We start from the raw sequence: 24,774 nt of genomic DNA on the forward strand, positions 1-24,774 counted from the left end.
TCAACCGCCTGCAACAAACCAGGCCACTGCTGTTTTTGAAAAAATACGTCAGGACCCTTCTTTCTAAGCACAGCGTGCTTCCATGTGACCTGCCACCCTACTCATTCCGAAATCTTCTGTCACAGTTCACTGCACTGAACTGCAAATCACTTTCGACAGCTCCATAGTTGTTTCAATGGTGCGTCGTCGATCTTCGTTGATGACTGAATGAATGCTTTCATCATTTTCATGGGTTTGGGCCGTGGAAGGACGACCAGAACGAGGTCTGTCACCAATTAACGTTTCACCATTCTTCAACCGGAAAATCCACACAAACACTTGAGTTCTCTCCAAAGAATTGTCCATGTACGCCGTTTTTAACATTTCAAGAGTTTCTGTTCCACTTTTCGTGGCCAAAGAACTGTTCTCAAAACTGAACCATTGCAAAATCGACGATCACATGAAACATTTGTCACTGTAAACTCTGCCCAAAAAAATCCCTACGAGTTTGAGCGACGGGATGTTCGCCCTATGCACTCCAAATCATAAAACTGGGTGCTACGAAAGCTCTGTCCACCAGAAAGTTCAGTTTCTTTTGGGTATTCTCCCTGAATAAAAGCTTGCCAATTAAATAGTTAATTGAGAGAAATCTGAGCTAATATGACTAAGTATGTGATGGTGGCGCAGAGAGCGGACACCAGCAGACGGCGGTCGATGGTGAGGAAACCGGCAGCCTTGAACGACAGCGGGCGAGAGGTCAGCACTTGCATCAGCAGCGGCTCCATCCCCGCGCTGAGAAACGGGCGCCCCCGGAGCGTGGCGACCCTCACCACCAGGTCGCGCGTGCGCTCTGCCTCGTCCACCGTCGCCGAGCAGGAGAGCACCACGGCCACCAGGTTCAGCAGGTGTGACGTCAGCCACGTTACCGCCGACGCCTTGGAATCGTTGACCACGGTGGCGTGGCTCTTCTCTGGCGCCACCCACATCACCAGGAACTCGTACGCGCCGTATATGAGAGCGGAGAATGCTGCCGTCACGTGAAGGACCAAGGTGACGCCGAAGTGGCGGTGGAGAAGTTCTGCTGCCCGCTGGAGAACTGCGTGTGCGTGGTGCAGCCGGTCAACCTCGAGCTGGGATACCACCGCCGCTTGTCGAACGTAGCCCAGGAGGATGCGCGAAAAGTGCTTGTCGCCGTGACGAGTGGCCGCCGTGAGGATACAGTCGTTGATTACACGAAATCTCTCGCGCAGTTCGAGTACAAGTGTGGTGATCTGCAGCAGGACGAGGGATTCCAGGCCTCCAAATAATGTATACAGTATCCACAGTAGTATGCGTGTATTCTCAGGGTACCGGCGAAGATAAACTGTAGCAAAAGACAATTCTACCGCTTTTAGAACAATGTAAACACAGCACAAAAGTAAGCCCACGAATTTTCCTCTTTTCTGCGTTTTGTACTGTACACGTCCATCGAAGTACTCGAGAGCTTCAAGAAACAATTTCAAGTCTTTCAACATAAAGATTGTACTACATGCAAATGGCCAGAGTACTCTTGAATAGTTGAGTAGTCTCACTGCGACATCTACGAAAACGGTGATTTTTGGCAGTTCCTGATAAAGTTTGAGCATTGCATACATGTCCACGACTAGCGTGGTAATCGCTAAAAGAAAAAAAAAATTGGACTTTGCTTTCACCATTTTAAACATCACTGACGACTCTGCTCTAACCGTTCGTTTGGAAGGCATTAGCCCTACTATCTCTAATACTGCACATAGAGGTTTGAGTACAATATAGAAGTCACCACCATGCATTTTATGAAAATTTGCGACTTGCAATCAGCTACCTACGGATTTTACTTTTCTATTTCTTTTACTTGGGTGTTATACATAACACAGACATCCCTCCAGACGCAGTAAACTGCAACTAAGCGTGCTCTCTGTGCTTCTGAACTAAACCTGTCAATGCATGTCAAAGCGTTATTTTCTCTGATACTAGTTTGAAGTAGCGGCAAGCGTTGCCCTTTCATGTTAATTGATTCCTTCTAAAAGCACTTCGTTGATTTGGTCGCATTAAGAATATTGTGTTTGCCAATATGACTGAATTTGCGCTCGGAATTTTAAGCAATCTATATCAAATACCCTTTGGAAAGTAGTCAAGTCTGCATTGTCGAATTTACCCATCCACGATCGATTCAGAAGCACCATATATAATCATTGTGGTGGAAACAAGTATCGTGAACAGTATCTGGATGTACAATCATATTTCATCGTATAATAATTGAAGAGTATTTAATGGCAGCTGTCTGTGCCCCACCCCCCTCCTGATATAATTGACGATGTCCTCGAACATTGGACACATCATCTCAGACTTGTTTCTCGCGTCGTGATAAGAAACCTACTGCATAAGATGAGCCTTTAAATTAGGAATTGACATTTTAAGTATATTATTTTTTCCTGAATACGACGCAACACGTCTGCATCATCAGTGAAGAGAGAAGATGCAAGATGAAAGAAAATTCAGAAATAGTACTGTGGACCCTTTTCAAACATTAAAAAAACCCATCTGGAGTCACAAATTAAGGAATGTGAACCAGATAAAGAAAACAGGAAATTACTTGATTGCGGGCAGTATAGCAAAAAGAAGCAAATCCAAAGCAGAAAGACATCAACAGATATTCTGAAGATTTTTTACTGCCCACTCGGCAATGGATAGTGAAAAGACTGGGATTATATTTACAGGAGTGTCATAAATTACGCGGGCCTTACGATTAAATTACACTCTTTATGCTTGACCATCATACATTCCTGGAAATTGAAATAAGAACACCGTGAATTCATTGTCCCAGGAAGGGGAAACTTTATTGACGCATTCCTGGGGTCAGATACATCACATGATCACACTGACAGAACCACAGGCACATAGACACAGGCAACAGAGCATGCACAATGTCGGCACTAGTACAGTGTATATCCACCTTTCGCAGCAATGCAGGCTGCTATTCTCCCATGGAGACGATCGTAGAGATGCTGGATGTAGTCCTGTGGAACGGCTTGCCATGCCATTTCCACCTGGCGCCTCAGTTGGACCAGCGTTCGTGCTGGACGTGCAGACCGCGTGGGACGACGCTTCATCCAGTCCCAAACATGCTCAATGGGGGACAGATCCGGAGATCTTGCTGGCCAGGGTAGTTGACTTACACCTTCTAGAGCACGTTGGGTGGCACGGGATACATGCGGACGTGCATTGTCCTGTTGGAACAGCAAGTTCCCTTGCCGGTCTAGGAATGGTAGAACGATGGGTTCGATGACGGTTTGGATGTACCGTGCACTATTCAGTGTCCCCTCGACGATCACCAGTGGTGTACGGCCAGTGTAGGAGATCGCTCCCCACACCATGATGCCGGGTGTTGGCCCTGTGTGCCTCGGTCGTATGCAGTCCTGATTGTGGCGCTCACCTGCACGGCGCCAAACACGCATACGACCATCATTGGCACGAAGGAGAAGCGACTCATCGCTGAAGACGACACGTCTCCATTCGTCCCTCCATTCACGCCTGTCGCGACACCACTGGAGGCGGGCTGCACGATGTTGGGGCGTGAGCGGAAGACGGCCTAACGGTGTGCGGGACCGTAGCCCAGCTTCATGGAGACGGTTGCGAATGGTCCTCGCCGATACCCCAGGAGCAACAGTGTCCCTAATTTGCTGGGAAGTGGCGATGCGGTCCCCTGCGGCACTGCGTAGGATCCTACGGTCTTGGCGTGCATCCGTGCGTCGCTGCGGTCCGGTCCCAGATCGACGGGCACGTGCACCTTCCGCCGACCACTGGCGACAACATCGATGTACTGTGGAGACCTCACGCCCCACGTGTTGAGCAATTCGGCGGTACGTCCACCCGGCCTCCGGCATGCCCACTATACGCCCTCGCTCAAAGTCCGTCAACTGCACATACGGTTCACGTCCACGCTGTCGCGGCATGCTACCAGTGTTAAAGACTGCGATGGAGCTCCGTATGCCACGGCAAACTCGCTGACACTGACGGCGGCGGTGCACAAATGCTGCGCAGCTAGCGCCATTCGACGGCCAACACCGCGGTTCCTGGTGTGTCCGCTGTGCCGTGCGTGTGATCATTGCTTGTACAGCCCTCTCGCAGTGTCCGGAGCAAGTATGGTGGGTCTGACACACCGGTGTCAATGTGTTCTTTTTTCCATTTCCAGGAGTGTATTTATTTCTAAACACAAACTGATATTTTTGACCTCTCTGCTTGTCTAAATTCAAATTTTTCCTCCATAACATACCTCTCTGTTTCAGTTTGTTAATTAAAACTGCAAACCGTCGTCGATGTTTAAATGTCCTATCCCTCTAGATTCTCCTGGTTCTTACCAGCTCTCCTTAAGAAGAATCGTTGTCAACCTTTGGATCCTTAATGAGTTTTCCATCACATATTAAAAAGGATTAGTAATAGATAATCGTTGCTGTCTTTTTACTAAGCATCACTACATTCAGAAATCTTTTCAGTAATGCACAGACACTGAAAACAATACATCAGAAATGTTTTCGTAAACCAATTTTCTTTAATGTTATAGCTGTTAAGCCGAGTTCTGCTTGTCCTGTAATGATGAAATAGCTGTATTAATTATGCATCCATGGTAATCCATTAAGAGAGACTTACTGAGTCTTTTTTCTGGTTTTCTCCTGGGAGGAGTTGAAGTCAGCTGATCCAAATTGAAAACAGCGATGAAATGTACGTAACTGCAGGAAAGTAAGGAAAATTAAGGTGATGTAGAGATCCACCAGTCGCAGGTGGAACCACACTGTCTGTCAAGAAAAGTGAAGCACCCAGAAGACATGATCGGATGTCAGGGTAACTTCGTTCATACACACACTACCGGCGGGTATGTGCATGATCAGTATCAACTCTCTGTGTCATGTCGACCTCCAAGCTATGAGCATTAATGTTTAAAATTGAAAGACAGTCCTAGGTTGCAAAACGCTCTTTATTGGCTAAAAAACGACACGTTTCACCTGGGTGGGGCATCATCACTTTATCTCATGCGATATGGGTCATCAGTCATAGCAGCGTGGAGTAAGACCACGGTCATAAACCATAAATGTGGCCCTGGAACAAATTACTGGTGGGCGATCTGTGCTCGTCCTACTTTGTTGAAACGCATCGTGTTTTGAGCCAGTAAAGAGCAGCGTGCAAACTCTGACTATCATTTAATATTTATCACTATACAAGATTGCTGTACCACCACACTGCTATGGATTGGAATAAATTATATGCATTAATGTTGTTCATATTTAGTGTTCTTACCAGACCTCGTTGGGTATATACACCGAGGGGCCAAAAGTTCACGTGGTAGCGCTGTGCAGTTTAGAGATGGCGGTAGTATGGGTAGGAGAGCAGTGCATCGGCGGCGCTGTCATTTGTACTCAGGTGATCCATGTGAAAATGTTTCCGACGTGATTAATGGGCTCAGGAACGCCCTATACTTGCAATGTTAAAATAACGCTTATAAATTACATCTTTCCTCACAAAGTATTTGAGGTAGGAAGTTGAACTTTTTACAGATTATTTATTGGAATATGGGCTACAACTTAACACAGGGATTTTACAAAATTTTAGTTCAGTTATTAAAGATGATTTTTTTTCAATTGTAATGAAAATTCACAACATTTTTTTGCAATTTTTTATTTATATATTCAAAAATATACATTTTTTTTTTTTGGAAAAAGGCTGTTTTAAATTATGCAGAAGGTACTGTGTAACATTTACTGAAAGTTTGAAACAAATATGTTTGGAAGATCCTTAGAAAACATGTAATTAGTATGAGAAAATAAAAGTTTTGGGAATCGAGCGACAAAGATTGGATTAACTTTTTAGTGCATTCCAGGTCCATAGGATGGATTATCTTCATCCTCTGCAAACTCCTCCTCCAGCTTCCTCTTGTTCCTCCTCCTGTTTACTCTTGCTTGTATTTCTAGACTCTTTACAGCCCTGTCCGCAGCCCAAAGGCGTTCCTTGTCTAAAGCAAGCATCGCTCGTACCATGTTAGAACCTATCTTCATTCCCATATTTCTAAATACCTTGCACCTTACAATGTTGCCATCATTGAAAGTCGCAACAGCAACTTTACTTTTACTCATTTGTTATACTTCAACAAAACAGAGACTCAAGAAACAGAATTAATTACGAATATTTTCGAGATAACGACAGCGTAAATAAACATGAAACAATCGACAATAACACCAGCGATATATATTGAACCATCACAGGTTAGCCACAACACATACTTTATCTCACATCACTTAAATGTATCTGATGAACACGGACGTTAATAATAACACCATTTGACAGCAGTTTAACAGCGCCACAGTGGGTCACGCCCATGTAGGACACATTTCAAAAAAAATTTAAAAATAGTTGTAGTCTTCGGAATTGAATAAATTATATATCTATTAAAAGGTAATAGTCTGCAGATTCAGAAAACGCAAAAAAGTAGGGCAGTGCGATGGAATTTGGCGTTAATGGGCTACGGCTACGGCAGCAGACGACCGATGCGAGTGCCTTGCCTTTGCTAGCACCACGACGTCGTCTGCCACGACTCACCTGGATACGCGACCATATCGATTGGACCCTAGGCGACTGGAAATCTGTAGCCTGATCAGATGAGTCTTGAATTCAGTTGGTAAGAGCTGATGGTACGGTTCGACTGCGGTGCAGGCCTCACTTAGCCACGGACTCAAGTTTTCGAAAAGGCACTGCGCAAGTTGATGGTGGCTCCGCCAATGGTGTGGACCGTTTTCACATGGAATGGATCGGGTCCTCTGGGCCAACCTAACCGATCATTGACTATAAATGCTTACATTCGGCTACTCGGAGACCATTTTCAGCCATTCGTGAACATCGTCACCAAACAACAATGTAGTTTTTATGGATGACAATGCGCCATGTTACTGGGCCGCAGTTCTTCTCGATTAATTCGAAGAACGTTCTGGGAAGTTCGTGTGAAAGATTTGGCCACCCAGATCGCCCGACATGAATCCCATCGAATATTTATGGGACATAATGGGGAGGTCAGTTAGTGTCTACGTCCTACACGCCAACACTTTCGCAGTAAGGACGGCTATAGAGGTAGCAGGGTTCAGTATTTATGAAGGGGCCTTCCAGCGACTTTTTAAGTCGATCCTGGGTCGAGTTTCTGCGCTACACCAGGCAAAAGGAGTTCCGGCCGATATTAAAAGGTACCCCGTGACATTTGTCACCTCAGTGTAAGGGGCATGAACAGCGTCAGATGCTGAGTGATCACTGTGAAGGATAGCGAGATGTCACGTACACGTATGAGGTTGTGTTATCAGCACCTGACAGATTGTGAAAGGGACTTAATTGTTGATATACATTTCGCCGTCTGGACGAATCGTGCAGTATCCAGATTTGTGGTGCGTTCCGATGTGGCGGTGGCTCAATAGGGCACGCGCACAGAACCATATCTGACCACCATAAGGGAGGTTCCACTTATTGTGCACCAAGCACGTCGTAACACGCTGATATCTGCGTCTGCCGTTTGAGAACAAGTAATGGACACCCTGCAACATTCTGTCGTCGCACAGCATTGATCGATGGCTAGCAGCGGCGGGACTAGCGAATTACCGTATCACCCATAGGCTTCCTTTAGCACCCTAACGCAAACGTCTGCTTTTGGAGACGTGCTTTGACCGGGAAGCACGGACTGTTGATGAACAGCATCGGATTGTGTTCAGCGATGAAAGACGGTATTGCGCTACCCCGGATGACTATCATCGATGACTATGGCAGCGACGTGGAGAGATGCTTCATTCTTTTTTTGGAGATGAATTAATCACGAGGAAGCGATCTCACAGATCATTGCTGTGTGTAGCTTAAAAAATAATACTTGCAGCCGCTACAGCGTTGCATGTTGTTAACGGCCACTTCGCGTGTCGCAACTTTGCAGTGTCTGCAAGTCTCCGTGACCGCATATCTGCGGAGTGTTGTCCTGAAGTTTGATTATTTTTGCTGTGTTATTTTAGTGACTATAGATAACGGTAACACTTGACATGCAAGTGTGTGAAGTACAACACTTGTAGCGCGTAAAATTATTGAAGTGAAATTGTGAAGATTCCTGACAAGTCAGAGAAACGGACAGTCAAATAATGTGGCTGACACGGAATAAATAAGAAAATGACATTATATATATATATGCTGGACCAAAATAACAGTGCAGATGGACAGAAACAATGATGTTTCATATACACCGCTGTGTCTCTTGTTATTTCCAAGCAGACACGTAAACTATTAGGTTGGTGCATAAGTTCCTAGAATTTTTGTTTTGCATGTTGGTATTGCGCTTCCTATTGGTTTGTTTACCGATTGCTATTTTTCATTTCTCGTTTTGTCGTTTGGTGATAGTGTGTGGACTCTAGAACATGGAGTGCCAAGAGGAGAAGTATGAATATTTCCGACATTTTTCTGTTTGAATTCAGTAGAACGGCGACAACAGAGGAGGCAGCCAGAAACATTTTTCCTTGTATGGGGATAATGTCAATAGACATGGCACGGCGAGAAAATGGTTTTCTCGTTTTGAGAAGTGTGATTTTGACATTAGCGACTCTCCACGTTCAGGTAGAATTCGTGGATCGATGAAGATCGTTCAAAAGCAATTATCCACAATGATCCTCGCCAGTGTACTAGATAACTGGTAAATGTGATGAACTGAGATCATTCCACCATCGTGCGACATTTACATGCACTGGGGAAAGTTTAAAAATCTAAGCGAAAATCGAAAAATCAGCGAGTAGCCATATATGTTTCTTTGCTTGCTCGTATCAAATGGCTCGTGAACAATGCGGACAGTTCCTATCCTGTATCGTTAACTGTTGACGAGAAATGGTGTCCTTTACTTTCCTACTATTCAGTGTTTTACATATACTCCTTTCCTTGGCGACTCTGCGGAGTGCCTCCTCATTGCATAATTTATCAGTCCACCTAATTTTCAACATTCTTCTGTAGCATCACATCGCAAATGCTTCGATTCACTTGGTTTTTCTTTAGTCTTACTTCCAATACCAACCGCAACGGCAGAACTGCCTCACTGGTGACTTTACCTGTCCTAAAGCCAAACTGATAGTCATCTAACACATCCTCAGTTTTCTTCTGTATATTGTTCTTGTCAGCAACCTGGGTGCATGAGCGGTTAACCTAATCTTTTTAGTGTGCGATAAGTCTCGCACTTGTAAGCTCTTGCAGTCTTTCGAGTTGTGTAGATGATGTTTATCCGAAATTGGTACGTCGCCAGACTCATAAATTCTTCACGTCAAACTGAAAAGACTCTTTGTTGCCATTTCCCCCAATGATTTTAGAAATTCTGATGAAATGTTGTCTATTACTTTTTCCTTATTTCGTCTTAACTCTTAAAAGCTATTTTAAATCCTGATTCTAAGACTGGATCCCCTATCTCTTTTATACGTCTCCTGTTTCTTTTTTATCACGTCATCAGACAAATATTTCCCCTCTTTCCTCCTATTATCCCTCTCCTCTGCGTTTAACAGTGGAATGTCCATTGCACTTTTAATGTTACCACTCTTACTTTTAATTTCACCGAATGTTGTTTTGTCTTTTCTATTTGCAGCATTAGTCCTTCGAACAAGCATTCCTTTTTCGATTACTTCACATTTTTCGTGCATCCGTGTCGCTTTAGCTTCCCTGTATTTCGGATTTATTTCATTCCCAGTTGACTTCTATTTCTGAATTCCTGAATTCCCCTGAAACATTTTTGTACTTCCTTCTTCCATCGATCAGCTGAACCATCTCTTCTGTTACCCATGGTTTCTTCGTAGTAACTTTTTTGTACCTATATTTTTCCTTCCAACTTCTATGACTGCCCTTTTTCTAGATGTCTATTCCTCTTCAACTGAATTTCCCACTGAGCTATTCCTTATTGCAGTATCCATAGCCTTAGTATCTCTTCATTCCTTAGTACTTCCATATCCTTTTCTTTGCGCAACCATTCTTTCTGACTTGTCTCTTAATCTTCAGCCTACTCTTCGTCGTTACCAAATTGTAATCTGAATCTATTTCTACTCCTGGGTACGACTTAAAAAGTTGAAACAGACAGGTATGCAGGACTAAAAATTTATGAAATGAATAAGAAGTCTGCGAAAAGCCTTAAAATTTATGAAATGAATAAGAAGTCTGTGAAAAGGAGGCATATGTGGCAACCGTTGTCAGAAGTAAAGATATATGAAATGTACTTGTTTTTGTTCTGTTATTTTGAATATGAGTGTAGTAAACTTGCCAAGAATAAGTGAATATTGATCAAAGATGCATTTATAAATACTGCATGGGCGAGGAAGGTAATGAGCAGAGACAGATTTACTTTAATTTTGTTTATGTTGCACTTGAACGACAACACGAAATTCATGAAACGAGGTCAGCCAGGACATGATCCACAGCACAAAATTAGGCCTTTCTTCAGTTCTTTTGCCACAAAGTGTAAGAATAATTTCAAATCGTAGGTGAACCTCACAACTGATGAAGGAATATGCGCCTTCAGAGGCAGAATGGGATTCAGAGTGTGTAGGAATAGCAAACCAAATTAATACAGAAACTTTATTTACTATGTGACTCAAAAACAGGTTAAGCTTTGAATTGTGATATTTACAAAGGTAAAGCAAACAATGTAGGTAACTCTGTCTTATCAGTAACTGGGAGGTTGTGTGGAGATTATTTTGTCAAAGCGGACTGTATTTATATGGATAAGTTCTACACAAGCTCTGCCATGTTGGACTATCTGTGGCAGAATAAAATCTTGTGTGTAGACACTGTTAAGAAAAACAGGAGGGGTTTATCTAATGATATGAAGACTGTGAAGCTTAGGAAGGGGGAAATGTTGTTTTGAAGGAAGGAATATTTACTTGCAATAAAATGGAAATCAACCAGAGATATGTACTGTCTTTCGACCAAACATCGAGCAACTTCAACTGTTACTACTACCAGAAACAAAGAGGGACAAGTAGAGAGACGTAAACCAGATGTTTGTCCCATGCAACATTTTTTCCACAAACTTTTCAGTACTATCATACTTTCGGAGTTATTCTAGGTGGCAATAGTTAGTGCCTCACCCTGTATATGGCGCCTCAGTTGGTACATAAAAATTAGTGTGTATATGTAATAAATAAAACTGTAATATGTGGCATATATTGGTCTACAGTAGATGTGTAAAAACACTTGCATATATGAATACAATGTTGTGTCTAAATTTCAAAGCAGCTGATGAAGAGATCTCGTAGATTTACAACTTTGTACAAGTGAACATCTACATCTATACAAATAAAAGTGTAAATATCTGTGTGTTCAAAACCTTAACTCTCTAAAAGTTCTTTACTGACTGTTTCGAAATTATTACATAACGCCACATTTCAATATATGTGTGTTATTATATTCCTATTTTTAATGTATATAATATACACTCCTGGAAATGGAAAAAAGAACACATTGACACCGGTGTTTCAGACCCACCATACTTGCTCCGGACACTGCGAGAGGGCTGTACAAACAATGATCACACGCACGGCACAGCGGACACACCAGGAACCGCGGTGTTGGCCGTCGAATGGCGCTAGCTGCGCAGCATTTGTGCACCGCCGCCGTCAGTGTCAGCCAGTTTGCCGTGACATACGGAGCTCCATCGCAGTCTTTAACACTGGTAGCATGCCGCGACAGCGTGGATGTGAACCGTATGTGCAGTTGACGGACTTTGAGCGAGGGCGTATAGTGGGCATGCGGGAGGCCGGGTGGACGTACCGCCGAATTGCTCAACACTAAGGGCGTGAGGTCTCCACAGTACATCGATGTTGTCGCCAGTGGTCGGCGGAAGGTGCACGTGCCCGTCGATCTGGGACCGGACCGCAGCGACGCACGGATGCACGCCAAGACCGTAGGATCCTACGCAGTGCCGTAGGGGACCGCACCGCCACTTCCCAGCAAATTAGGGACACTGTTGCTCCTGGGGTATCGGCGAGGACCATTCGCAACCGTCTCCATGAAGCTGGGTTACGGTCCCGCATACCGTTAGGCCGTCTTCCGCTCACGCCCCAACATCGTGCAGCCCGCCTCCAGTGGTGTCGCGACAGGCGTGAATGGAGGGACGAATGGAGACGTGTCGTCTTCAGCGATGAGAGTCGCTTCTGCCTTGGTGCCAATGATGGTCGTATGCGTGTTTGGCGCCGTGCAGGCGAGCGCCACAATCAGGACTGCATACGACCAAGGCACACAGGGCCAACACCCGGCTCCATGGTGTGGGGAGCGATCTCCTACACTGGCCGTACACCACTGGTGATCGTCGAGAGGACACTGAATAGTGCACGGTACATCCAAACCGTCATCGAACCCATCGTTCTACCATTCCTAGACCGGCAAGGGAACTTGCTGTTCCAACAGGACAATGCACGTCCGCATGTATCCCGTGCCACCCAACGTGCTCTAGAAGGTGTAAGTCAACTACCCTGGCCAGCAAGATCTCCGGATCTGTCCCCCATTGAGCATGTTTGGGACTGAATGAAGCGTCGTCTCACGCGGTCTGCACGTCCAGCACGAACGCTGGTCCAACTGAGGCGCCAGGTGGAAATGGCATGGCAAGCCGTTCCACAGGACTACATCCAGCATCTCTACGATCGTCTCCATGGGAGAATAGCAGCCTGCATTGCTGCGAAAGGTGGATATACACTGTACTAGTGCCGACATTGTGCATGCTCTGTTGCCTGTGTCTATGTGCCTGTGGTTCTGTCAGTGTGATCATGTGATGTATCTGACCCCAGGAATGTGTCAATAAAGTTTCCCCTTCCTGGGACAATGAATTCACGGTGTTCTTATTTCAATTTCCAGGAGTGCATAAAGTGGAAACGTTATTTCCGAAAATCTCGAAAATTTTTTAACGGAGTTACTTTCAATTTTTACACAATACTCTAATCAACATTCAGACAGACATTGGTTATATGTAAGTAAACCGTTGTTAGCAAACAGGAAAGTGGTATTTATGGCTCATCAGGCTATGATCAGAGTACTGTTGCAGAATCTAGATATGCAATAACAATAAAAAACACTCAAGGTCAGAGAATAGGGGAAAGAGTAGACTGACAGAGGGGTGGGTGCAAATGGAGATAGAAAGCAGAGAGGATGGGGTGTGCAGAGAGAGGGTGCAGAAGGAGATGGAAAGAGAGGGAAAGGAGAAGATGGGAGTAGAAAGGAGAAGATGGGCATAGAAAGAAGGGAGGAGATGATGGACAGAGGTAGGAGAGAGGGGGCAGGAAGAGGTGGTGAGGGGGAGATGAAGATGGAAATAGAAATGGACAGAGAGAGGGGGGATGGGGGAAGGAGATTAGGATGTATATTTAATTCTGATTCATGTTAGAAACGTGTGCTTCCTGTATTCTTTGTTTTCCATTTAACCAGACTGAGCAACAACAATGGATGTCCTTTAAAAATTAGTTGTAAATATATTTGAAAACAGTGGGTGGGACCTAGGAAAGCAGTAACACTTTGACTTATAAGCCTAATAAAGAGTGGCCAATAGTTTATCACAGTTTTGATGATATTTATAAGAATGAGTACCAAAAGAGTGCCTACAGAAAATAATAGACAGAATATAAATTATTGAGGTATTAGATGAATTGAAGTGTAAGATGTATGATAATCAAACAGATTATGCCTGTTTGAAGTAGATAATAATTTTTGTTGCAGTCAACTTATAAGTGTATTGAAACTTTGCTTGAACTTCTGCGTGTGGCTGATGGCTCCAATGTGAAAATATTTTAAATTTTGGGAGTTGCATTTACAAAGATGACCTTATGTATAAATTCTCAAATTTAATTTAGAAAATAAGATTGTATAGAGTTTATTACTTAAAAAAGAATGGCACTGTAAAAACGTTTTCCTTCCATTACTGAGGAAAGATTAATTTTCATAATTGTGTAATATACTTAGTTTAGTCAATATCTCTCCAGGGATTATTCAAATTCATTTGGATTGCTGCTTTGTATTACGAAGATTGCTAGCTGAAATCTGAATATAAATGAATACCTAGCTTTTCCAATGTTAATTGTCAAGTTAATACTGTTTTAAGGCAAATGTGGTAAAGAATGAGTATAGATACTGAGTTATGGAAACTGTGCTGCTTATGGGGGTGATCCAAGATACTAGTGGCATGTGTTCAGAAATTTATTGAGTGTTTCAACCAAATGAGGAGAAAACGTAATAGGTGAGAGCTTGTGGGACACATCGAGGAATCATATTTTCTTTTGAATGTAAGAATCTCGGAATATTTAGTTTTTCTCCCAGTGCTAACAACTGACAACCATGCGCAGCTAGCACCGATCAGCTGCTATGGTATAAATGTAGAGCACAGATTCGTGAATGTACCTTATAGCGACGATTTTGTTGAATTGTGATAAATGTCTGGACCAAGTAATATCAAATCACATAAACGCTGTTGTAATACAATGAGTAAGAGAAGACTGACATTCAAAACGTTTAATTAACATTTGTGATTGTGTTTGATATTGCAGTTACTTCTATTAATAACGATAATATACAGATAATAATAAGATCGTTAGGGGAAGGTGTAGAGGACAGGAAAAGTGGCCATTGCATATTTTTTTGCTCTGAACAGCGCTAGTGCTACTGCTTGCAAAGAAGTAGTCAGAATATCTCTAACATACATCGGCGTTGTTGTCAGTGAAATTAAACAATGGAAGCTTGCTCTGTTACCTTTTAGTAAAAAATTTTTTGTTTCTTCGCATGTATGGAAAGAAATAACTTTTTGCAGTATGAATGTTTAAACAAGGTCTTTTTTCCGTAAATGTAGTTTCCTCTTTTTTTTCTGTGGATCATTGAAGCTGATACGGCGTCTGATCGTGAAAGGTGGCCGCACCACTCGGGAGAAGTGGCCAAGGTGTTTATCTCAGTACGAGTTAGTTACTTACAAAAACACGCTTAATACAACAGATGAAATCCCTTTTATATACAAAGCTATCATCCACCCTTGATGACAATTTTAAATTAATTAAGTTACATAATTTGAAAGCGTCTCTGTTCTGTTATATTGGACCTATCAGAAAATTCCGACTGTAAACAGGTCTGCTGCAGCCGCTTATTATCCTTATAGATAGTAGGGCGTGAAGATGCCTAGAAAATGTTCCCAGAAATCAGAAAAACAAACAATTAATCCTGTTGCACTGGCATTGGTCATTTTACCCACTTCTGTGGGGAAAATTGTTCCCTACTTAAGCTTCAGAAAAATGCATCTAGTTTCAATACAACATTTCCTTTTTCACTTAAAAATATTTGGAGTGATACCTTATAACAACAACAACAACAAGAAGTGGTAAGCCTGTCAATAATTATGGTTTGCGGAAAACTGAATATTCGAGTGGCCACTTTCTCCACCCAACCCTCCACCCCATAACCCCCCAACCCCCCCTCTCCTATGTGGCCTGAGGTGTCACCCTATAATGTCAATATTGGCTCTTAAGCAAAAATTTTGATAGCCTCTCACACAGAGTATACCGGTCCTCATGTCACATGTAAAAAGGAACTATTTCTTTATGGCTCATAATATACAGGGTGCCTCAGTAAACCACCTACGCCTCTTGACTTTGTATAATTGATGTTCCTTCATTGAAGCAGACGAAAAGTATTTTTGTCGGTGTTCTATTAATTTAATTTTAATATTGCATTTTTTCACTTTTTGTTCCTCAAAATATCAGAGAGGACGTGGAGACACATATGGAGGGTTCAGATGCCAAAGACCTATCGGACACAAGACCGATAACAAACATAACTGTTGCAGGTTGCAGGATGCTGAACGAGGACTGTGTACCAGCACCCAGCGCCAGCCGCCGAGCAGCACAAACGCACAACGTCAAGGTATCGACATGCATGATACCCACTACTAACAAAGCCTATCCTTGCACAACCTATCGCAGGCAACAAGACAACCGCTACTGCTCTTGCCGCCCGACCTAACTTTCGCAGAGGTTTTTTTCCCTTGGCTCTTGCCTCGGCACTTTTTTCCTCTGCCCTTCAAACCGCTACCCTTCGTCAGATTTCGACCAATCTATCTCCAGATGAGCGCGTATTAATGGTTAATCCTAACCAGACGTACGCAAACATCGCAGCACCCACATCCTGCGACACCTCACTTTAGTGAATACTAACCCTTATGCAGAGATGGCAGTAGACCTTTTGTGTTGGCCATCATGCCGGTGTGGGCGTGGAGGGGCTCCACCTCTATTTTTCTACAATGAAACTGAAGAAACTATATGTTTTGAAAATGCAACACTGAAAAATACAGGTGACTCATACAAAAATAAGTCTTTTTTAATTGAAACCTACTACAACAATTCACCTATTGTGAGGGTGCAGAAGAACGTAACTTAAATAATTTACAACATAACTATAATTTAACACAAAAACTGTGACTTATGGTCACTGCCAACTGCACTTTCTGATAACTTTAATCTATATATTCATCAGTATCGCTGCCATACTCTGCAGGATTCTTGGTTTCTTTTGTTGTTGACGATGGTGCGCGTGTGCTTTCGTTTATTGAGGGTAACCATCGATAAAATGATTATTTTAAACATAGCTGCGCAACAGCAACGGTTCCACGTAATAAGACTAAAAACAGCCGACCAGTTGCAATGGATAAAGTAATCTTTACCTAGGTTTCGACAGATTTAAAACTGTCTTCTTCAGAAGGCGGCAGTATTACATTAATATGGAATGATGTATCATCGTCGCTTGTGAGCTCTGCAACATCCATGTACTAATTTTTATTTACATGACAAACCCTATTTTCAGGGCTATATTTTAATTTGGACTAATGGATCTATGCAGATATTTGTAAAAACGACGATGATACATCGTTCCATATTAATGTAATACTGCCGCCTTCTGAAGAAGACAGTTTTAAATCTGTCGAAACCTAGGTAAAGATTACTTTATCCATTGCAACTGGTCGGCCGTTTTTAGTCTTATTATGATAAAATGAGTGGTAATGTGGAGGAATATATTGCAAAAGTTCTAACACTTGCTTTTTTTCAGCTCTTTGACAGGTCGACGATCTAGATACAGGGGATCTTGAACAATATTGGTCAAATGAGGACGCCTTCATTTTGAATTTGATGTAATGTTGATCTCCTAAAACGCAGTATCTTCCAACAATGTTTCTTTGTAGAAAATAGAATCTTCTTGGTCTTTGCAGTACGTTAGTCATTCCATTTTCAACCAGTTTACTTTACCCCCTTCAGTATTGGTTTTCCTATTGGAAATGGAAGCTTCCAAGTTTTTCGTTGAAAGAAACTCTTCTCGCTTCATATCTGTTACGAGAACTGGGTTTTAGCGTTTGGCAATTGTTACCAGGTCAATCCAATCTCTTGAACCAAAAATGAATTCTTTCCATTTTGCTTCGTATTTGTTAAGGCCAAAATCTGCATCATTTGGGAGGTAACTGTGTCCCGATACCATAAATTTGTGATCAATGTAATCATCGGCCGTCCCTGGATCTTGCAAAATGTTTTGCAACGATAAGCTTAGTTTGATATTCCTGTTTTGCCCTGTGCAAGAACATGAATACATGATAATAAGGCGATGAGATGAGGCATGTTGTTTAAGATGTTTAACAAGACATGCTTCAATTTACTGTGATCCTCGAGATCCATCTGTCTCATCCCACATGTACATGTAACCTTTAGAGTCATTAAAACTGTGTACTCCTAGGTTATATACACAATTATTTAGTTTGTAATAGGTAACAGATGTGGTAAGTTTTGGGAAAGGTAAAGCTGTTTCCAGATCAAAAGTAAAAACGTAAACATCTTCTCCTGCAAGCAACTTGTCTGTATTCAAAGAATAGCTTGCTTGTTGTGCTCGCCGAAGATGAAATTCTTTTGTAATCTTCACCTCGTCCTTTTTTGCATCATCATTCTTAAAAGTAAGAATGTTCTGAAGGGAATCGCACAGCTGGCATGTATCTTTGGAAGGGCGTTTAAAATGTAAATTGAAATTATTAGAAAACACATGAGAATACGTCTTTCCTTTGACAGATTCGGTACCCTCCTGTGCACATTTCTCCACGTAAGGGTTGTACATCTATCTGATATTTAGATCAGACTGCAAATATCTCTGATTTGGCGCATCAGAGAGGGTGAAATGACTTTTATAAGAGGGAAACGATTCGATGTGTTATTTCATTTTTGTCACTTCGATTTTACTTGTTTGCGGCCTATAGCAGTACATGCGAATGGTTCGGTATTGCCTGATATTTTATAAAGACGAGCATCACTAACTTGAAATGCGTCCATAAAAAACTTTTTACACACACGAACTGACATCACTGTTATTGTCAAATAATACGTCAGAGTTTTCGATTTTGGTGCCTTCGATTAGTTTCTTGGACGACGTTGCTTCACCTTTGCGTTGTGGATCAGTCCGCGAAGATAGACGTTCTGCTTTGCATAATCACGTAATTTAAAAAAGCATTCGAACAATGATCGCCGTTCTGCCGGAATTACTAAATCAGAACACTTTCGTGAACATTTACAGTTCACATTTTTAAAGGATTTTGCAGGCATTTTTTTCCCACTTCTGTTCACATAGGCTTTCTCAGAACGTCTTTCGGCAGAACTGACTATCCCTTTCCATGAATATGGCTTCCTCTTCCGTTTTCTTCCTTTCTGTATCATAATATTTTCGTTTTCATAGCTTTTATCATTGCTGTCTAACTGGTGATCATATTCTTCAGTGACATCTACAAATAAACAAAATATTTAGGAAGTCATTCAATGTAACTCAAAAACAGTTCACAATTGAAAAAATTATTCTAGAACACATGTTCAGCAATGCTTTTAATGTAACATTCCGGTTGGGAGATTACAATATCAATAACGAGATAAACAATACACTAGTTTTGGGGAAGAATCCTTTTCTGAGTGATCACATGAAATTACGACACATTTTAGAAGTTAGAATGTACGTACCTGAATCGGACGAAATATTATCATTGTCTGGCACATATTCAGAACCACTATCTGAAAACGGCGTATTTTCATCGAGTGGAGAGGACATCCTGATCTAAAACTCATGTATTGTGTAACAGTAGCAGATTACTATGTCTAACAGTACACCATGACAAACATACAGGTGTTGCAAAACTGACTTACACTAAATGACTTCGGAACAGTTTGGCTCATTTACTCTGTGGTCAGTACACGTGCTGCCTCTAGTGTAAGGAATGTCAAATTGTGACTTACTCGTCTCGAAAACTGAAAGACTGAATACTGAGAAACCTGTTATGACATATAAGTCATTTGCAGAAAAACGATGACTTACACTGATTGGCTTCTGAGCCTTTCATATATATCTGCATATTGCCCAATAATAAACATACTTATCGACTGGATCCTTCTTTTTTTTGTGTGTGTAATATCTCCAATATACAGTATATTGTTGTGACCGAAGGCTTTAAGTACAATTTGAACATCTTGTAGAGCCAAAATTAAATGATCTTGAATCTATATATTTTTGTATTAGTTTTGTAACTATCAAGGGTGGTTTATTACGATGTGCAATGAAATAGAGGCTCATAATATTTATTTTATTTATTGATATGCTTAACATGGTGTGCTTAGGGCTATTTTATCCTCTCTTAGATATAACCAGGCATTCCACATACTCTACATTACATATTTCACAATACATGTTTCATGAAATATCGAATATAACATTTAGAAATTACTATATTGCAGAAAAACGCACAATTTACATTCGTTCGTGAGACGTACAACAATAAATACATGTTACAGGTAGAGACATTGAAACCCTGAGCTCTTACAGAGATGGACATGAAAGAATAGGCTGGAGAGGGGACACAGAGGAATGTGGTAAGGCACAATTAATGAAGAAGAGGAAAAGAAAGTGACGTAACTGATTGAGAATTCAAAATGGAGAGAAGAGCAGTTAGGAGAAGATAAAATGTTTCTCTGTACTCTCTGACAGAAGGAAAACTGGCCAATTCGTTAATTTTTGGAGAAACTATATGAGGGTGACACAAGGAAATACTTCAGCTTCTTCTTAAAAGCAATAGGGCATCGAATTCTGTGTAGGGTGCAGGGCAGCTTGTTGCAGAGGCAGACTGCAGCAACATAGAAATTTGCAAATACTTTTGTTTCATGGTTGGTCACTGATAGGAGAGAGCCCTTGTATTTCGATCATGATGAGATAGCAGATACTTAATATATAATGTGAGTTCTTCGGCAATTTACATTTGCAGAACGACGGAATCGACAGGATATCATTGACACAAAAGGAAAACAATAATGGACCCAAATCTGACCCCTGTGGCACATCTGGGAGAAGACGCCTGAAGATGTTCTGGGATACAGCAAGTCGGGTACTGGTTGGTCAGTAATCAGAAAGTGATCGTGGATTCTCGTGCTTAGGATTAGGTCAGACTATTCTTCTTCTCTGTGGACTAGAATATGGTCCACTACCGAGAGAGAAATTAAAGATGGCTGATAAGACATGCACTAAGCTATATACAACATTCTTGTTCGCAGTCATGCTAATATCATTGTTGCCTATTACTTCAGAAGGGATTGTCATTATTTATTTCCTCATTGTGTTTACTGCAACTTGTTTTACGTAAAAAGTGTTGATGTTCTGAATGTGATTTGGGTATTCTTGTGGACGATAGTTTTTTTGCAGCATAGGAGCGGACTGGTGCTGAAAAAATTTATTCATTTCGTCAGCTGAGACCTGAAAAGCAGTTCATGATGTTGCCTTCCCAACACCCAACCTACGTAGTTTCCTCCACAGAATCGCGGGTGTTGTGCCACTGCATACTAAACAATGAGCGTGCCTAATTTTGGCAGTGCGAACACAGTGCTTTCTATTGTTTTGTAGATTTCTGTAACCTTCAGAGCATTGTGACTTTGAATTTTCCTTGTCAGCCAAGAAGGAGAGTTTTTCTTACACAGATTGTTCGTATATGAACGTGTTTGTCACAGTGCTGAAAGCTTTTCAATAAGTTCTCCAATTCTGCCTCAACTGTGAGCGGCTTGATTATTTAATGGCATTGGGATTCGAGCAGTCTATTGTTAGAGTCGCAGTCTCTATATTTAACGTACTTACAGGTTATGTGGCGCGATTTGAGCATTGAGTGCTGTGACGACTAGAGCAGAAATATTACATTGTGAGCTGAGAGGTTTGGAGACGAAGTTTGACCTATGCCTGTTACTGTGCCAGTTAATTTTTCTTTACAATTACATAACTGTGTAACTGTGCACCATTTTGGTTGTATTGGAAGAATACTCACATTGTTACCACCAGTCTTCTTAGGTTCATTGAGGAGAGAGTGACTGTTAACAAGTCTATGTCCATATCTTTCATTAAAGAAGCGAATATAATTCCTACCTAAAGGAAGTCATTGTACCGATTTTTGGCGGTTTAGAGACGACACATGTTATTTCACATGGACCATCTTATTTCAGTGACCATGAATTCCGTCTGTCTTTCTTCCCTTGGGTTCAACAGGCGAAGGACTTGTATTTGAGGTTGGATCATATATTTACGTCGATATCCACACCGAGTTTCTTTGGCCATTCAGCCTTTAGCACACATTGGTTATTCGGCTGCCCAGACAGAAAGAATTGACAGGACTTTTTGTAGGAAATTTAATGTAATTAAATTTTGTACTGGGACATGTTTTCGCTGGAGGCTGGAATTTTCGAGTTATTCAAGTAACCTGTACAAACGTGAACTTCAAATAAGCCCCACTCCCATACATCCCCCACTGGTCAGGATTTATTGTATGTTGCTGATGGCTCTGCTTTCTACTGCTCTCCAAAAATTTGCGGCTGCACGAATTATTTCTCACATTAGACACTTTTTTGGTCTTCATTGACTGGCCTTATTACGAGTGCTTATAAATATAAAATTGGCGCTAGCGTAAATTTTACGTAACAATTTTGTGGACCAGTCCTCCAACCCACTTGGAATGCAGGTCTGTCCCGGCATGCTTGCATGTGTGTGGGCGATGAGTTCACAGTCAGGTCTGTAGGTCGCGTCCATCGGTTTGGCCTGTGGACTTCCATCTGCCTGCCCACAGTAATAGCTACCAGCCCACATTCTATCGCTGCAGGCAGGTAGGGTCTGCCAAGCTGTCGCTTTTGACCATTCGCAATCAGACAGGTCAGTGAGCGAATCGACGCACCAGTGAAGCTGTGAATGGGACCCCTTAAGCAGTCCATTCACAGAGCCAACTCGTGTGTCGACTCGCTTACCGATCCGTCTGATTGTGTGTGGTCAATGGCGGCTGCTTGGCAGGCTCCATTGGTCAGCAATGCAGAGTGTGTGCTGGCAGGTAGTGGCTGCTGTTAACAGGTAACAGTTCGTCATCAAACTGACGCACCCAGATTAAGGACCCAACCATTATAAAATCCTGTACACACAGGTGAACAGGTCTAGGCCGACCCATTGTGCAGAGGGGGTTGGCTGACTAGTTGGCCGTGTAGCTTTTACAGTCGCTGGACGAAAGGAGATCACGGAGTTAAGGTTTCCTTAGTTTACAGAGGTATGGAAAATACAGGAGAAGGTAGGACCAAGGTGGTGACGAGTATTAAAATGTTATCACTCTGACATAATGGATGAAATATAATTAATATTGCACTGTTCAGAACAGTAAGAAAAATAATGATGTACAGCGCTCATTCTGATAATAAAGAAAAGTAAACTTAATGACTGCAAGATTAGTAGAAGAAGCTACAACTGATTTAGGAATTACTATGACTACTACTTGTGATTTTTCTAGGAAGGACAGGGGTAACGAAGAATTGGTGTGAGTAACATAATGAAGGAAAGGTCAGTTATCAAAGGACCTCTATTACAAACATACAGATAACTTTTGGACAAAAGAAAAATAGTGGTGTTAGCTTTAATTAAAATTATGTTATCGGTAGCGCTAAAGAGAGATACAAGGACGAAAAGAATTACAGAGTTACTACAGTTGCAAGACAACGTTTCAGATAACAAAGAATACCACACTAGCTGAAAGCAAACCAACACAAGCAGCGCTATTTCTGCAGCTTGGTCCGTATAGTTACACTTTATGTTATTCAGTTCCGTCAAATTTGTAACTGGTATTGTCAGCATGGATTTACTTATACAGAGAACTAATACATTGTGCAGACGTTAAGTTTCCGATTTTAATGAGTTCTTTCTGCTATGTGATAATTAACACGTTTTCATCCAGCTGTTAATCTTCAGAAATTAACTGCACTGCCGAAACATTGTCAACCTAAAGATTTCCATAATTTGTAATCCACCCTCAGCACTCAGATTTAATAACGGTGGCAACAATAATCAGTTGATATGAACTTTTAATCTTGTGCTCAAACGATAATTTTGAAAAAATCGACTTGTGAAATAGTACAGTGCTTAATTAAGAACTTGGTTGCTGAGGAAATGAGATCTGGCCCAGTATGACTAAGTACGTGATGGTGGCGCAGAGGGCAGACACCAGCAGCCTTCGGTCGATGGTGAGTAAGCCGGCAGCCCTGACAGAGAGCGGCGGCAGAGCCACCACCTGCAGCAGCATCGCCTCCACCTCTGGCTGCAGGCCTCGACGCCACCCCAGCGTGGCGGCCCTGACCACCAGAACGCGAGTGCGCTGTGCCTCGTCCGCCATCGCAGAGCAGGACACCACCAGAGCAATCGCGCCCACGAGGTACGTAGCGATCCACTCTGCGGAAAATAAGATGGACTTGCTGATCAGAGCTCTACGGCCGTTGGTGTGATCAATCCAAAGCGTCAGAATCTCATACGAGCCGTATATGAGAACTTGTACTGCTTGAGTTATTTGTAGGGCTAGAGTGAGTCCAAAGTGTTGTTGTAGCAGTTCCGCTGCACGGTGTAGAATGGCGTGTGCCTTGTCTATCTGGCTCACTCTCGGATGGCAGTCCTCCTCTGGCGAGTGAATGACTCCCATAAGGACCCGAGATATGTGACTGTTGCCATTCGATGCGGATGTAGTGAGGATGCTGTCATTGATAATTTGGAACCTTGTTCGCACTTCGAGAACAAGTAGGATGCACTGCAGTGTTACTAGGTTTTCCAGCATTCTGATCACCGTGTACAGGATCAGCCGTAGGATTGCTTCCTCATCATAATGCACTTGAGCAAAAAAAGTAGCTAAAACACATTCACCTATTATTAGTACAGCAAAAATGATGATTAGTATTATCCCTAGTATTTTATTACTTTTCCACTTCTTGTGTACGTAACCATCAAAGTATTCGAGGGCCTCTAGAAACAAACGCAAGTCGTTCAACATAAATACTGTTTTCCCTGCAAGGGCCCACAGTACTCTGAAAGGCAGAAGTAGCCTGGTTGGGATGTCTACAAAAAATGTAACTGTCGGAAACTTACAGAACCGGCTGACCACAAAATGCATATCCACCGCTAGTGAGGTAATAGTGACGAGAATCCAGATGTTGGAATTTGATTTCATGGCATTACATACCACCGATGAATTTTGGAGATGCTCGGCTTGTCGGTTGGAAGGCATTATCCCCAGTATTTTCCACAGTGCACATAGTGGTTCACTCACAACATAAAAATTGGTAGCTGGCATATTGTACATTTACACTAACTCTCTATCTTTAATTTAATTTTCGCATCTATTATATAACATCTTTTGACTCATATCCTGCCGCACATGTTATGTAT

General features: G+C 42.1%; 1 protein-coding gene across 1 annotated transcript; it reads right to left on the reverse strand.

The window, feature by feature from the left end:
* Nucleotides 1–614: 614 nt before the first annotated feature.
* On the reverse strand, nucleotides 615–22,176 carry LOC126152925 (gustatory receptor 68a-like). The gene is made up of 2 exons (XM_049916037.1): nucleotides 22,041–22,176; nucleotides 615–1,342 (listed from the first exon to the last, which is right to left on the reverse strand). Exons 1-2 carry the CDS (start codon nucleotides 22,174–22,176, stop codon nucleotides 615–617), a joined length of 864 nt encoding a protein of 287 aa, XP_049771994.1.
* Between the last annotated feature and the right edge of the window lie 2,598 nt (nucleotides 22,177–24,774).

The sequence above is a fragment of the Schistocerca cancellata genome, chromosome 2 (assembly GCF_023864275.1).
Source record: "Schistocerca cancellata isolate TAMUIC-IGC-003103 chromosome 2, iqSchCanc2.1, whole genome shotgun sequence".
Classification (NCBI taxonomy): domain Eukaryota; kingdom Metazoa; phylum Arthropoda; class Insecta; order Orthoptera; family Acrididae; genus Schistocerca; species Schistocerca cancellata.